This window comes from Glandiceps talaboti, chromosome 21, assembly GCF_964340395.1.
Source record: "Glandiceps talaboti chromosome 21, keGlaTala1.1, whole genome shotgun sequence".
Lineage (NCBI taxonomy): Eukaryota > Metazoa > Hemichordata > Enteropneusta > Spengelidae > Glandiceps > Glandiceps talaboti.
In genome coordinates, this window is record NC_135569.1 from 12896381 (window position 1) to 12912129 (window position 15749).

A 15749-nucleotide genomic window follows, 5' to 3' on the forward strand; every position below is an offset into this window, starting at 1 on the left:
AAAGACATCTTACTTATCCATTTGCTTACTCTAAAATGATATTTTCATTTCAACAGTTAATGTGCATCAGAAATAGAAACTATAAGGACATAACATAGAATTTGTGTAATATCCTTATGAACGATATGAGAGATGGCGACTTCTAATGCTATAACAATATTTCATTTTCATACAATAGCGTGTCTTTACAAAGCTTTGTTGACTTTATAGCCTCATATATAACACGTAGCTACTTAGATACAATAAACCATTTGCATTAAATGTTAAAATGGAACTAGAGACCCAGTCAATAAACCTATCGTCATTTGGTTACAAAATGTCCGTACGTCTAAGTGCCATCTATATGGTACTTGCTCCTTCAATACACAATACAACCTTAGTATGTACCTGTGCGTACAAAGACACGTATTGAGTAACTTAATATTATGCTTAAAACATTTTCGTCTCAATTGCAATTGTCGTGTGTTACTACCATACCTTTGTCTACAGCCCTTTTTATGTCTTGACACAGGAATAAGGTCACCTTGAGGCCATCGTATTGTACTAGTAATCAGTGGTACGTACTGTGCATTGAAGCAACACATGGCAAAATCGACTGAAGGTAATGTATATCACTTGGGTTAAAGGTCAATTAAGAGCACCTCTATCCGTAAAAGGTCAGTCAAGGGTATCCTTGATCTTTAAAGTATGTGATATCTTTTATTTAACTATGCGCATGTGTCGGAGACATCAGAGGTCATTTCAACCAAGAATATTCTCGTGAATCTAATAAATGTCAGTAATATCATCGCTTACATAAATAGATGTTGTATATATCTATCAACACGATCATATATCCCATGTACCAATATCAGTTACAACCCACTTCTTTCACTCTGAGCTTTTAACACTACTTATCTTGTGAAATAAAGTATTCTGAATTTAGCCACAACTGGAGTGACTCCTCACTTTCTCTCTATCCACCGTTCCCCACACTCTGCCTCAGAACAACCTGCCCTTCTAATGTGCCTAGCCACATTTTAGTGCCGAGACCAGGTTGAAATCCCGCGAAATTGAAGACTACATGATTAATCATCGTGTAGAATGGATGTTCATCCCAAACGAACCCATGGTTGGCGGATTTGGGAAAGATTAATCGGACTGACTAAAACCACACTCAAAAAGCTATTAGGCACATGCATATGTATGCATAGATGTATATTACGTGTAATCCGGAATAACAAGATATAGACTGAAAGAAAAGCAACAGCAAAAGTGATGGAGCCAAGACTAGGGTAATATTTAACTATGAAATACCATTGTCATTCCCCATGAAGGAGGTGATATGGCAATGGGGCTCCATACATACATTCGTGCATGCATATGCATGTGCCCATCCGTCTGTAATACACGTCATATCCAAGACATGCAACATATTTCTTTCAAACCTGACACAGAGGTAACAGATCATATGCGACATATTCACACAATTTATTTTTTGATATATATGAAATTTTGACTGAATGGCGGCCATATTTGTAGTTAAAATCAGTATTTACTGTATAACTCCAAAATTAATACATAGAGACTCCATTCACGTGTCTACCCCCATATTAGCAGATGCAAGCTATCTATCGTTAGCTTGATCATTAATCTTGACCATCAGGGTCAATTATCAAATTCAAGCCAATTCCTGCCTATCACAAACACATTGTAGTTTTTACACATTACCTATACACAAGCACGTGTATTTTTACTGAATGACAGCCATATTTGTATAACTCAAAGATTTTAATACATAGACTCTATTCAAGTGTCTAACCCCATATATTCACATGCAAGCTTTCTTGCATGAGTGACCTTTACCTTGTCTTACAAGGTAGAACATCAAATTAAGCTATTACTTTAATACATATTGCACACACTTTATAGCAATCATATGTGGCTAATGTCTTTTAGATCATGTGCATAGATAATGCAGAATTAAATAAATATCCACATGCATTATTCTCTGTGTTTATATCTGTTTTCACTCAGTGGCAGTATAATTGCAGTAAACAATCACCATTTACCAATAACTCAAAAACATTAATACATAGAGACTACATTCAAATGTCAACCACCATATTGCCAGGTTTAAACTTCCTTTTGAGACATTTAAATTTTGATTGACTCTGATCTTCAGGTTTAATCGAACTTCAGCAGTTTCCTGCATTATCAGACACCAATTTCTTTTTAAAATTGATCTCATTCATGACTGTTATGTTAATTTTCATCTGGACGACCTCATGATTCCCAATATCAAGAAGTTTATAAACTCGTATGACCATATCCCCAAGTAACACGTAATTATCACAAATACAGACAATTGTTATCAACTCAATATGTTAAATATCAGACTCAACTCACTGATCAGTCCAGGCCAAATTAATGTTCTCTAAATCTGGTTTTGTTTAACAATGACTTAAAGTATACACAGCATACTTTCCATTTAAAAATATAGTGATATTGTTTGTATTCCTGATATCCAGGTAGCTTTCGACCACCACATAATAATCAGACATGAATAAGTTCAATGAACCAATATCGGATGCCAACTGAAGGTAAGTTATGAACCTGAAGGCAAGGTTCAGCTAAGAGCAGCCCGAACTGTCAACCATGTCATTAGAAACAATGACCTTTGGAATGTCCTCGTAGAATTGATTATATGCGCATGTGCATTTAGTAATGATGGATATACAAATCAAGCCAGAACGAGTACGTTAGTGCAAAGGAATCATGGCGTCTGTCGAATCCATTCCGTTGTTGAATAGTATAGAGTTCATTCTGGTTTTCTTAGTGACATTTGTCACATTCGTGTGGATTTTTCGTCGCCCAAGCAATCTACCCCCTGGTCCAATTGGCCTGCCGATAATTGGATCTTTGTTTTCTGTGGGTAGACAACCGCACAAGACGTTTCTGAAATGGGGCCATGTTTATGGAGACGTGATGAGTGTTCGATTGGGGACAGAATTGGTGGTGGTGCTGAACAGTCACGAGGCCATTAAAGATGCTCTTGTCAAACAGGCTTCCAAATTTTCAGAAAGACCAACGAATTCGACTTTTGCGCAACTATATAAACAGAAAGGTATGGATAACAACCACAATAAGATAACTTTGTCTTTTCCCTTCCAGTGTGTACCACTCTATATGTCTGTATATGTTTTTCACATCCTAACCTGGCACATCACTGTCTACTATAACAGTATACACCATTTTGTCATTAGAATTGTATCTGATTTGCCGAGATAATTTAAGGAAATGATAATTAGACACATGACCTAATGCCACCAATTATGTCGTTGAATTCTGGCTTAGTTAGACTTTTATCAACCCTACATATGTATATATGTCCCTGAGGTGTTTTTATATGCCAACCCTTTAGCGGTATTTCCACCCACCAGCTTTCAACGTATTCGTCACTTTATTTCCCTTGAGTCGACAGTTCTCACTTGAAAGTGTAAATGAGCTACACCTTGTATGATAAAATAAAACATTTAAATCGACGTTAGATTGTAAATTAGTTAGAGTTGCATGTTGGGGTATAAATCTTCACAATAACGCATTCTTGTGTGAAATAAATGTAAACTCTCCTTTTGTTCTTCTCTTGTAGGTATCGTGGATGCACCATCACCTATTTGGCAAGTTCTCCGTAAATTCATGATAAGAAGTCTTCATGAATTTGGAATGGGAAAATCCATATCAGAAGAACGTATTCTCGATGAATGTGATTTTCTCGGTGGTACACTCAATAACCACCTAAACACGCCTGTTGATCTTTGTCACTTGTTCTCGAATGCCATCTCAAATGTAACATGTGCTATGTTGTTTGGCCGTAGATTTGATTATGATGATGATAGCTTCAAAGAACTGCTTAAACTGAACGACGCCGTGCTGAAAGATGTACTGTCATCGAACTTATTAACATTCATCCCCATTCTCTGGAATTTCCCTTTACCGGTTAAACGCAGTCTTATCAAGAATTGGCATAAAGCTCGTGACTATTTTGATGAGAAAATAGAGGAACGAAAAATGATTATCCAAAACCAAACCGATGGCGAGTGTATAATAGATTACTATCTTTTGAAAGCCAAAGAGATTCAAAAGAGATTGAAACAAGACCCAACCCTTTCTTGCCTCACTGATTTGGATCATATGCGTGTCACGTTGTATACGTTGTTCATCGGTGGAACTGATACATCTACAAATGTGTTATTGTGGACAATTCTCTATCTAGCAAAGTATCCAGAAATCCAGGAGAAGTGCATTCGGGACATCAAAAATGGAATTGGTATGGAAAAGGCACCGAGATATGTTGATAAATATAAACTTCCATTCATTGAAGCTACTACCCTCGAAATTCTGCGGATTGCAACGATCGTGCCGATACCTGTGTCACACATGACTTCAGAATCTGTCACACTTCACGGCTACTCTATTCCAAAGAATACAAGAGTTCTGCTTAATCTTTGGGGTGTGCATATGGATGCAGCAGAGTGGGAAAATCCTGAGGTGTATGATCCCGGACGCTTCCTTGATGAAAATGGTAGTATTGTGAAGGCGAAGGCGCATAATGTCATACCATTTGCTATCGGTAAGCATGTTGTAACGATTTTCTAATGTTAGCGAGTATGTTCATTTGTAAAGCTGGACATATTCAAAGTTCAAACATAACGTGTACAGCTTTGCACAGTGGCCCAGTAAATTGAAGTGATCTTTAAAAAAAAGTCATGAAAAAGTGTTGCTTTGGGTCTATGTCTATGACTCAATTGAAATAAAGATACAACATTTCATCACTTTGTGTGTTAAATCGTATCTACAATAAAAATTATTCAGTTTCTAATTCTATTTATAACAATATTAAAATTCGTTTTTATATAGCGCTTTTCCACTCTGTACTCAAAGCGCTTAACAATGTGCCCTATTTTTGTCATCCTCAGGTAATCGTGAGTGTGCAGGAATACAACTTGCTAAAGTTGAGATCTTCTTATTTCTGACGTCATTACTCCAACGATTCGAGTTCAAGCTACCAGAAGGGGATAACCCATCTATGGAAGGAACCCTTGGACTCGTTAATATGCCACAACCATTCAACGTGATTATCCAGAACCGTGACAAACCATAGAATACCACTATGTGTGTTTGTAATTGTCAGTAGCATAGTATATCAATCTTATTTTGTTACTATGACTAGACTTGTGCTTTACTGATTTATCCAATCGAATCCAATTATTCGCTGTTTAGTTAGGAAGTGTGTGTGTGTGTGTGTGTGTGTGTGTGTGTGTGTGTGTGTGTGTGTGTGTGTGTGTGTGGATGACACCATAGTATTGCTGTAGCTAGTAATTCCAATGCATGATTTTAATTTGAACTGGTAAAAATGAATAGTTTTGAAATTAATTAATTAAGAGTGTTTTCTATACTTATATATAATATACACAAGATCTAAATCTGTACTTTTATTTTTTACCTATAGCGTTAAGCAGTCTTATTCAATAATTTGTTTTTGTCCTTTGTTTATATTTGACATGAGACTGAAGATCATTGATCAATGATATGGTGGTATTTACAAGTAATGTGAAGACATCTTACATATCCATTTGCTTACTTTAAAATGATATTTTCATTTCAACAGTTAATATGTATCAAACATAGAGACTATAAGTACATAACATAGAATTTGTGTAATATCATTATGAACGATATGAGAGATGGCGACTTCTAATGCTATAACAATATTTCATTTTCATACAATAGCGTGTCTTTACAAAGCTTTGTTGACTTTATAGCCTCACATATAACACGTAGCTACTTAGATACAATAAACCATTTGCATTAAATGTTAAAATGAAACTAGAGACCCAGTCAATAACCTATCGTCATTTGGTTACAAAATGTTCGTACGTCTGAGTGCCATCTATATGGTACTGGCTCCTTCAATACACAATACTACCTTAGTATGTACCTGTGCATACAAAGACACGTATTGAGTAACTTAATATTATGCTTAAAACATTTTCGTCTCAATTGCAATTGCCGTGTGTTATTACCACACCTTTGTCTACAGCCCTTTTTATGTCTTGACACAGGAATAAGGTCACCTTGAGGCCATCGTATTGTACTAGTAATCAGTGTTACGTACTGTACATTGAAGCAACACATGACAAAATCGACTGAAGGTAATGTATATCACTTGGGTTAAAGGTCAATTAAGAGCACCTCTATCCGTAAAAGGTCAGTCAAGGGTATCCTTGATCTTTAAAGTATGTGATATCTTTTATTTAACTATGCGCATGTGTCGGAGACATCAGAGGTCATTTCAACCAAGAATATTCTCGTGAATCTAATAAATGTCAGTAATATCATCGCTTACATAAACTGATGTTGTATATATCTATCAACACGATCATATATCCCATGTACCAATATTAGTTACAACCCACTAAGCTTCCTTTACTCTGAGCTTTTAACATTACTTATCCTGTGAAATAAAGTATTCTGAATTTAGCCACAACTGGAGTGACTCCTCACTTTCTCTCTATCCACCGTTCCCCACACTCTTCCTCACAACAACCCTCCCTTCTAATGTGCCCAGCCACATTTTAGTGCCGAGACAAGATATAGACTGAAAGAAAAGCAACAGCAAAAGTGATGGAGCCAAGACTAGGGTAATATTTAACTATGAAATACCATTGTCATTCCCCATGAAGGAGGTGATATGGCAATGGGGCTCCATTCATACATTCGTGCATGCATATGCATCTGCCCATCCGTCTGTAATACACGTCATATCCCAGACATGCAAAATTTTCCCTTCAAACCTGACACAAAGGTAACAGATCATATGTGACATATTCACACCAATTTATTTTTTTCATAGATATGAAAATTTGACTGAATGGCGGCCACATTTGTCGTTAAAAATCAATATTTACTGTATAACTCTAAAATTAATACATAGAGACTCCATTCACATGTCTACCCCCATATTAGCAGATGCAAGCTATCTCTCGTTAGCTTGATCATAATCTTGACCATCAGGGTCAATTATCAAATTCAAGCCAATTCCTGCCTATCACAAACACATTGTAGTTTTTACACATTACCTATACACAAGCACGTGTATTTTAAATGAATGACAGCCATATTTGTATAACTCAGAGATTTTAATACATAGACTCTATTCAAGTGTCTAACCCCATATAATCACATGCAAGCTTTCTTGCATGAGTGACCTTTACCTTGTCTTACAAGGTAGAACATCAAATTAAGCTATTACTTTAATACATATTGCACACACTTTATAGCAATCATATGTGGCTAATGTCTTTTAGATCATGTGCATAGATAATGCAGAATCGAATAAATATCCACATGCATTATTCTCTGAGTTTATATCTGTTTTCACTCAGTGGCAGTATAATTGCAGTAAACAATCACCATTTACCAATAACTCAAAAACATTAATACATAGAGACTACATTCAAATGTCAACCACCATATTGCCAGGTTTAAACTTCCTTTTGAGACATTTACATTTTGATTGACTCTGATCTTCAGGTTTAATCGAACTTCAGCAGTTTCCTGCATTATCAGACACCAATTTCTTTTTAAAATTGATCTCATTCATGACTGTTATGTTAATTTTCATCTGGACGACCTCATGATTCCCAATATCAAGAAGTTTATAAACTCGTATGACCATATCCCCAAGTAACACGTAATTATCACAAATACAGACAATTGTTATCAACTCAATATGTTAAATATCAGACTCAACTCACTGATCAGTCCAGGCCAAATTAATGTTCTCTAAATCTGGTTTTGTTTAACAATGACTTAAAGTATACACAGCATACTTTCCATTTAAAAATATAGTGATATTGTTTGTATTCCTGATATCCAGGTAACTTTCGACCACCACATAATAATCAGACATGAATAAGTTCAATGAACCAATATCGGATGCCAACTGAAGGTAAGTTATGTACCTGAAGGCAAGGTTCAGCTAAGAGCAGCCCGAACTGTCAACCATGTCATTAGAAACAATGACCTTTGGCATGTCCTCGTAGAATTGATTATATGCGCATGTGCATTTAGTAATGATGGATATACAAATCAAGCCAGAACGAGTACGTTAGTGCAAAGGAATCATGGCGTCTGTCGAATCCATTCCGTTGTTGAATAGTATAGAGTTCATTCTGGTTTTCGTAGTGACATTTGTCACATTCGTGTGGATTTTTCGTCGCCCAAGCAATCTACCCCCTGGTCCAATTGGCCTGCCGATAATTGGATCTTTGTTTTCTGTGGGTAGACAACCGCACAAGACGTTTCTGAAATGGGGCCATGTTTATGGAGACGTGATGAGCGTTCGTTTGGGGACTGAATTGGTGGTGGTGCTGAACAGTCACGAGGCCATTAAAGATGCTCTTATCAAACAGGCTTCCAAATTTTCAGAAAGACCAACGAATTCGACTTTTGCACAACTATATAAACAGAAAGGTATGGATAACAACCACAATAAGATAACTTTGTCTTTTCCCTTCCAGTGTGTACCACTCTATATGTCTGTATATGTTTTTCACATCCTAACCTGGCACATCACTGTCTACTATAACAGTATACACCATTTTGTCATTAGAATTGTATCTGATTTGCCGAGATAATTTAAGGAAATGATAATTAGACACATGACCTAATGCCACCAATTATGTCGTTGAATTCTGGCTTCTGGCTTCAACCCTACATATGTATATATGTCCCTGAGGTGTTTTTATATGCCAACCCTTTAGCGGTATTTCCACCCACCAGCTTTCAACGTATTCGTCACTTTATTTCCCTTGAGTCGACAGTTCTCACTTGAAAGTGTAAATGAGCTACACCTTGTATGATAAAATAAAACATTTAAATCGACGTTAGATTGCAAATTAGTTAGAGTTGCATGTTGGGGTATAAATCTTCACAATAACGCATTCTTGTGTGAAATAAATGTAAACTCTCCTTTTGTTCTTCTCTTGTAGGTATCGTGGATGCACCATCACCTATTTGGCAAGTTCTCCGTAAATTCATGATAAGAAGTCTTCATGAATTTGGAATGGGAAAATCCATATCAGAAGAACGTATTCTCTCTGAATGTGATTTTCTCGGTGGTACACTCAATAACCACCTAAACACGCCTGTTGATCTTTGTCACTTGTTCTCGAATGCCATCTCAAATGTAACATGTGCTATGTTGTTTGGCCGTAGATTTGATTATGATGATGATAGCTTCAAAGAACTGCTTAAACTGAACGACGCCGTGCTGAAAGATGTACTGTCGAACTTATTAACATTCATCCCCATTCTCTGGAATTTCCCTTTACCGGTTAAACGCAGTCTTATCAAGAATTGGCATAAAGCTCGTGACTATTTTGATGAGAAAATAGAGGAACGAAAAATGATTATCCAAAACCAAACCGATGGCGAGTGTATAATAGATTACTATCTTTTGAAAGCCAAAGAGATTCAAAAGAGATTGAAACAAGACCCAACCCTTTCTTGCCTCACTGATTTGGATCATATGCGTGTCACGTTGTATACGTTGTTCATCGGTGGAACTGATACATCTACAAATGTGTTATTGTGGACAATTCTCTATCTAGCAAAGTATCCAGAAATCCAGGAGAAGTGCATTCGGGACATCAAAAATGGAATTGGTATGGAAAAGGCACCGAGATGTGTTGATAAATATAAACTTCCATTCATTGAAGCTACTACCCTCGAAATTCTGCGGATTGCAACGATCGTGCCGATACCTGTGTCACACATGACTTCAGAATCTGTCACACTTCACGGCTACTCTATTCCAAAGAATACAACAGTTCTGCTTAATCTTTGGGGTGTGCATATGGATGCAACAGAGTGGGAAAATCCTGAGGTGTATGATCCCGGACGCTTCCTTGATGAAAATGGTAGTATTGTGAAGGCGAAGGCGCATAATGTCATACCATTTGCTATCGGTAAGCATGTTGTAACGATTTTCTAATGTTAGCGAGTATGTTCATTTGTAAAGCTGGACATATTCAAAGTTCAAACATAACGTGTACAGCTTTGCACAGTGGCCCAGTAAATTGAAGTGATCTTTAAAACAAGCGACCTATCGGTCAGAATAGCTCCGCTGTTTTTTTTTTAATTTAATTTTTTATTTTGGTGACATGTAGAAGTGGTTCAGGTCTTCAGCTCTTCACTATGCAGTTTTGTTTTAGCGATGCAATAAAGTGGTTAGTGGTTTCATATGATGTCTCACTATAAAACACATTTTACACAGAAGTTGGTAATGTATTGTACTTTTATACCATAGTCACCATTTTATAACAAAAATCTACTGTTATGAAAAATTGCACAAAATCTCAGAAAAAAATGACTGGGAAATGCACACAAGAAAAAGAAAAAAAGAGGATTTTGAGGTTGGCTATAAATAATTCCAGTGTCTTACAGCTGTAACCCTGGAAAATTTTAATGATGAATGAAATAAACTAGGGATCTAAAATAATTTTGAGGCAATTTGAATTTCAATTTTCTAACAAATTTACAAAGTCAACAACATTCAACTTGTACTAGTTGTGGTAGATATATATAGGGAAGAAATGTATTAATCGCCATCTTAGTTTCCGTACGGCGACAATCTCAAGTACCCGGAAGAGAGTCATTCCCAGCCATACGTTACAGTGGTAACACTTGTTCATGTTCGGTTACCTTTCACAAAGAAAACACAACGAAATGGTTGAAATGATCTTTTTTTTATTTCTTTTCATCACAACAACAAAATCTGCGTGATCAAAAGTGTTGTAAACTAAACCAGAAAGAATTATCGGACTGGCTAAACTTCCCGATGAACTGGAGTAAGGTCCTACTACTTCCAAGTAAGCCTCGATAGTACTATAGTACGTGAGAAAATCGTCTCAAACTAGCGATATAACTTTCAAAATATAACTTGACATGTCTTCATTTGTTAGAGTTGTACAATTCAAGACGGGTTTTCACTAGAAAACAACAATTCTGTGAATAATGACACTCTGAACGCAGCGATTTCTCGGACGATGTTACCACTGTAACGTATGGCTGACAACGACTTGCTTCCGGGTTAGTCCCTCGTGCATACGGGTGGATTGTCGGCGATTAATACACACATCGTCTGATATTTTAATTCACAGTGTTTCTTGTGACCGGCGCCTGTCAGCAGACTCTGCCATTTTTTTCATCATTCCATTGTATTTAAACCTTGTACTTGACATTTCGCAATATTTATAATTCTCAACAAAATACCTCAACATGCCTCACTTCGCTCGTACTCAAAGCAGCCCCGCGCGTAGTCCTGCTTGCATACGGAGGAATTCGGGACTCAATTCTGACAATTGTCCCTCCCCTCCGGTGTTTAGAGTCAAGTCAGTAATACAGACTCGTGCACCCGAGGACTACCCCGCGCGGTATGATCACTGACACTGATGACATGATGAGAGAGAACCTTTTCGGATTTACATGTAAAACGGGGAAAGATACGCAAAACATAATGCAAAGTCTGAAGCCAAATTAAAGTTGTAATTATTTTAATTATTTTACTTGCCAAATATTTGCATTTTGGAAAGGCAAGACACGTTCATGTCGTTTAACTTTACATGTGAACTGTCGGCCATAACTTCAACCGCATGCCTGGCATGCCCTTCCTTACGCAAGTTGTCTGAATTCTGGTTCACTGTCATTCCAAATTGCACGACAATATAGAATTAACCACAAGTTACATGTTATCTGAAAACATCACACTTTTATAGTGGGTCTGAAGTGTGATTTTACTGAGTACCAAGAACGTCCTGTGTTGATACTCAAGATACTTGCTGTGGAAAATCGCTCGGTCGAATGAGGTCACCTTCAGCTTCTGGTCGAATCAGGATAGAGTATGCAAATGAGGATGTTGCGGACTGGCTGATTATGTAGAAGGGTGCAGAATTGGATTTGAAGTTTACAACCCTGTTTCGAACAAACGCTTGTCATTTGGGCGCCCAATGCGTAGAATTATGACTTTAGCACATATTACATTGCTTGTTTGACGTCAATAGTGTCTTTTGAAAAGTGGCAGTGTACTTAAAGTCTCGTCGACTGATTTCCAATATGGCGTCGGTCATTATGCTCATTAACATATTCATTTTTTTTTCAAATTACAAAAAAAAAAATCATAAAAAATAAAAATGAGGATGTGCTGACTTGAAATTAACAAATCTGAGTAAGCTACCCCCTGCGCATCAACACGCCAGATATCAAAGCAATCTAATAAGAGGTTTTCAAGGAGTTGATGAAAATGACATTTTATGAAAAAAAATCATAAAAAAATGGCACAGATCAACTTGGCATGAACAAATCTGAATAGCCTCCCCCCAGGGAACATGCACACCAAATACCTAAGAATACTGACTGTCACTTCCGGAGAAAATAATGAAAATATAAAAGTTTGACGGACACCTATGATTCCCTCTACTCTCTATACCTCAATACCCACCTATACCTAAAGCTACGCTTTCAGCTTTCGCTGACAGCGGAGCTAAAATAGTCATGAAAAAGTGTTGCTTGGGTCTATGTCTATGACTCAATTGAAATAAAGATACAACATTTCATCACTTTGTGTGTTAAATCGTATCTACAATAAAAATTATTCAGTTTCTAATTCTATTTATAACAATATTAAAATTCGTTTTTATATAGCGCTTTTCCACTCTGTACTCAAAGCGCTTAACAATGTGCCCTATTTTTGTCATCCTCAGGTAATCGTGAGTGTGCAGGAATACAACTTGCTAAAGTTGAGATCTTCTTATTTCTGACGTCATTACTCCAACGATTCGAGTTCAAGCTACCAGAAGGGGATAACCCATCTACGGAAGGAACCCTTGGACTCGTTAATATGCCACAACCATTCAACGTGATTATCCAGAACCGTGACAAACCATAGAATACCACTATGTGTGTTTGTAATTGTCAGTAGCATAGTATATCAATCTTATTTTGTTACTATGACTAGACTTGTGCTTTACTGATTTATCCAATCGAATCCAATTATTCGCTGTTTAGTTAGGAAGTGTATGTGTGTGTGTGTGTGTGTGTGTGTGTGTGTGTGTGTGTGTGTGTGTGTGTGTGTGTGTGGATGACACCATAGTATTGCTGTAGCTAGTAATTCCAATGCATGATTTTAATTTGAACTGGTAAAAATGAATAGTTTTGAAATTAATTAATTAAGAGTGTTTTCTATACTTATATATAATATACACAAGATCTAAATCTGTACTTTTATTTTTTACCTATAGCGTTAAGCAGTCTTATTCAATAATTTGTTTTTGTCCTTTGTTTATATTTGACATGAGACTGAAGATCATTGATCAATGATATGGTGGTATTTACAAGTAATGTGAAGACATCTTACATATCCATTTGCTTACTTTAAAATGATATTTTCATTTCAACAGTTAATATGTATCAAACATAGAGACTATAAGTACATAACATAGAATTTGTGTAATATCATTATGAACGATATGAGAGATGGCGACTTCTAATGCTATAACAATATTTCATTTTATACAATAGCGTGTCTTTACAAAGCTTTGTTGACTTTATAGCCTCACATATAACACGTAGCTACTTAGATACAATAAACCATTTGCATTAAATGTTAAAATGGAACTAGAGACCCAGTCAATAACCTATCGTCATTTGGTTACAAAATGTTCGTACGTCTGAGTGCCATCTATATGGTACTGGCTCCTTCAATACACAATACTACCTTAGCATGTACCTGTGCATACAAAGACACGTATTGAGTAACTTAATATTATGCTGAAAACATTTTCCTCTCAATTGCAATGGCCGTGTGTTACTACCACACCTTTGTCTACAGCCCTTTTTATGTCTTGACACAGGAATATGGTCACCTTGAGGCCATCGTATTGTACTAGTAATCAGTGGTACGTACTGTGCACTGAAGCAACACATGACAAAATCGACTGAAGGTAAGGTAATGTATATCACTTGGGTTAAAGGGTGCGTCATATTTTAAAGATCAAGGATATCATGACAACCCCTTTGCTGACCTTTTACAGATGGAGGTACTCTTAGTTGACATTTCACCTTACCTTAAGTTGTCCATTCACTCCAGTACACCAGGTCATGTCACTTGTCACCATATATACATCTGAGAGAGGTCTGATAATCAAAACAGTTGATGACAATATCTCTATTTTTGACAGTTGCCATGGAATAGATTAATTTGTAAGACTTGTGACAGTGGTGTAGTAGAAGATGAATATCACTTTCATTTTAATAGTATGCTCCTTCTACAACGATGAGAGGAAAAAATAAATTTCTAATAGCATTCAAAGGTGAGCCAAATTTTAATAAGTTCATAAGACTGATGATAACAAACGAACCTTAACCTCTGACATCATTATGTAAATTTGTATATAGTGAATTTAAACAAAGAGAGACGCTTACAAGTGAAATAATGTAGTACTAGTATTCATTTGAACTAAAGATATCTGACTTTGACTTTGATTTTGTTCTACATTTCTTACGTTATATATTGGCTGGAGGCCTTGTAAAGCAATAAATGTATTATTATTAATCAAAACAATTTGTATAGCGCCAAAATCCAATACGATGTAATGTTCTATGGCTCTGAACAGGAACAATAGTAGATCAATCTTATAAGTTAGAGAAATTGCAAACAGATAAGTTATAATAATTGCGAACAGATGTGGCACACTATTCCATAAGACTGGCGCTGCCCGGGGGGGGGGGTACCACTGGTCAGATCTGATGGGGGTGTGTGGCCAATGCTATCAACCCCAGACCCCATTTTAGACCAATTTTGACCCAAAACCAATGCCCAATTTTAGACCGTTCAACTTTTTAGAAGACCCCATCTTAGACCAATGTTGAACGCATAGTTGAACGAGGGATGCAATTTTGCGCATGCAAAACCCTACCCCAAAGGGCAGCACATATACGTATACCCAATAGGTGGGAGTACCCCCCCCCCCCGGGGGTGGGGGGGCGCTGCTCCCCAGAATGCACGCTCACTGTATGACTTCGTATTACCGTGACGTGGGATACATGAAGTAGACTTTTGTTATTTGAGCAAAGTGAACGAGTTGCGGGTTTACTATATATGTTAATCAAGTCAGCGATGTAACCAGGAGTAGTGTTATTGAGTGCCTTGTAGGTGATCAGTAGTACTTTGTATTGAATCCTGTACTGGGACAGGTCGCCAGTGAAGATCAGAAGGAACCGGTTTGATGTGATCTTTTTTCTTTGTACATGACACAATCCTAGCTGCTGTATTTTGGAAGGGGGACAATGTCTTTGGCTGGCAGCCCATACAGAAGGCAGTAGTCAAGTTTCGATGATATAAGTGCATGAACAAGCTTCTGACAAACTTCATTTGTGAGATACTGGCGTATGCGGCATAATGTTTGGAGGTGAAAAAGAACTGATTATTTGTTATATACTAGTGTGTATACATTGAATTATATGCCTGCAATTATAATTTAATTATATTATACCATACACTAGCCAAATTGTCTCTAAATTGATAATATATCGCATAAGTAATTAAATCATTCAACTGCATTTGTTTCAACTTTTAAATTCATAATATTTAATAAACAGCTTTACTTTTGTCCATCGGAGGAATTCAGCTTTGTTATGCATTGTTT

The 15749-nt window shown here is 36.8% G+C and overlaps 2 protein-coding genes across 2 annotated transcripts; both read left to right on the forward strand.

Moving 5' to 3' along the window:
- Positions 1-3705: 3705 nt before the first annotated feature.
- On the forward strand, positions 3706-5143 carry LOC144451250 (cytochrome P450 2U1-like). Its single transcript, XM_078142051.1, has 2 exons — positions 3706-4612; positions 4959-5143. The coding sequence occupies exons 1-2, from the start codon at positions 3706-3708 to the stop codon at positions 5141-5143; spliced, it is 1092 nt and encodes a 363-aa protein (XP_077998177.1).
- A 3025-nt stretch (positions 5144-8168) lies between these two features.
- On the forward strand, positions 8169-12991 carry LOC144451251 (cytochrome P450 2U1-like). The gene is made up of 3 exons (XM_078142052.1): positions 8169-8517; positions 9036-10013; positions 12807-12991. Exons 1-3 carry the CDS (start codon positions 8169-8171, stop codon positions 12989-12991), a joined length of 1512 nt encoding a protein of 503 aa, XP_077998178.1.
- Positions 12992-15749: the final 2758 nt, after the last annotated feature.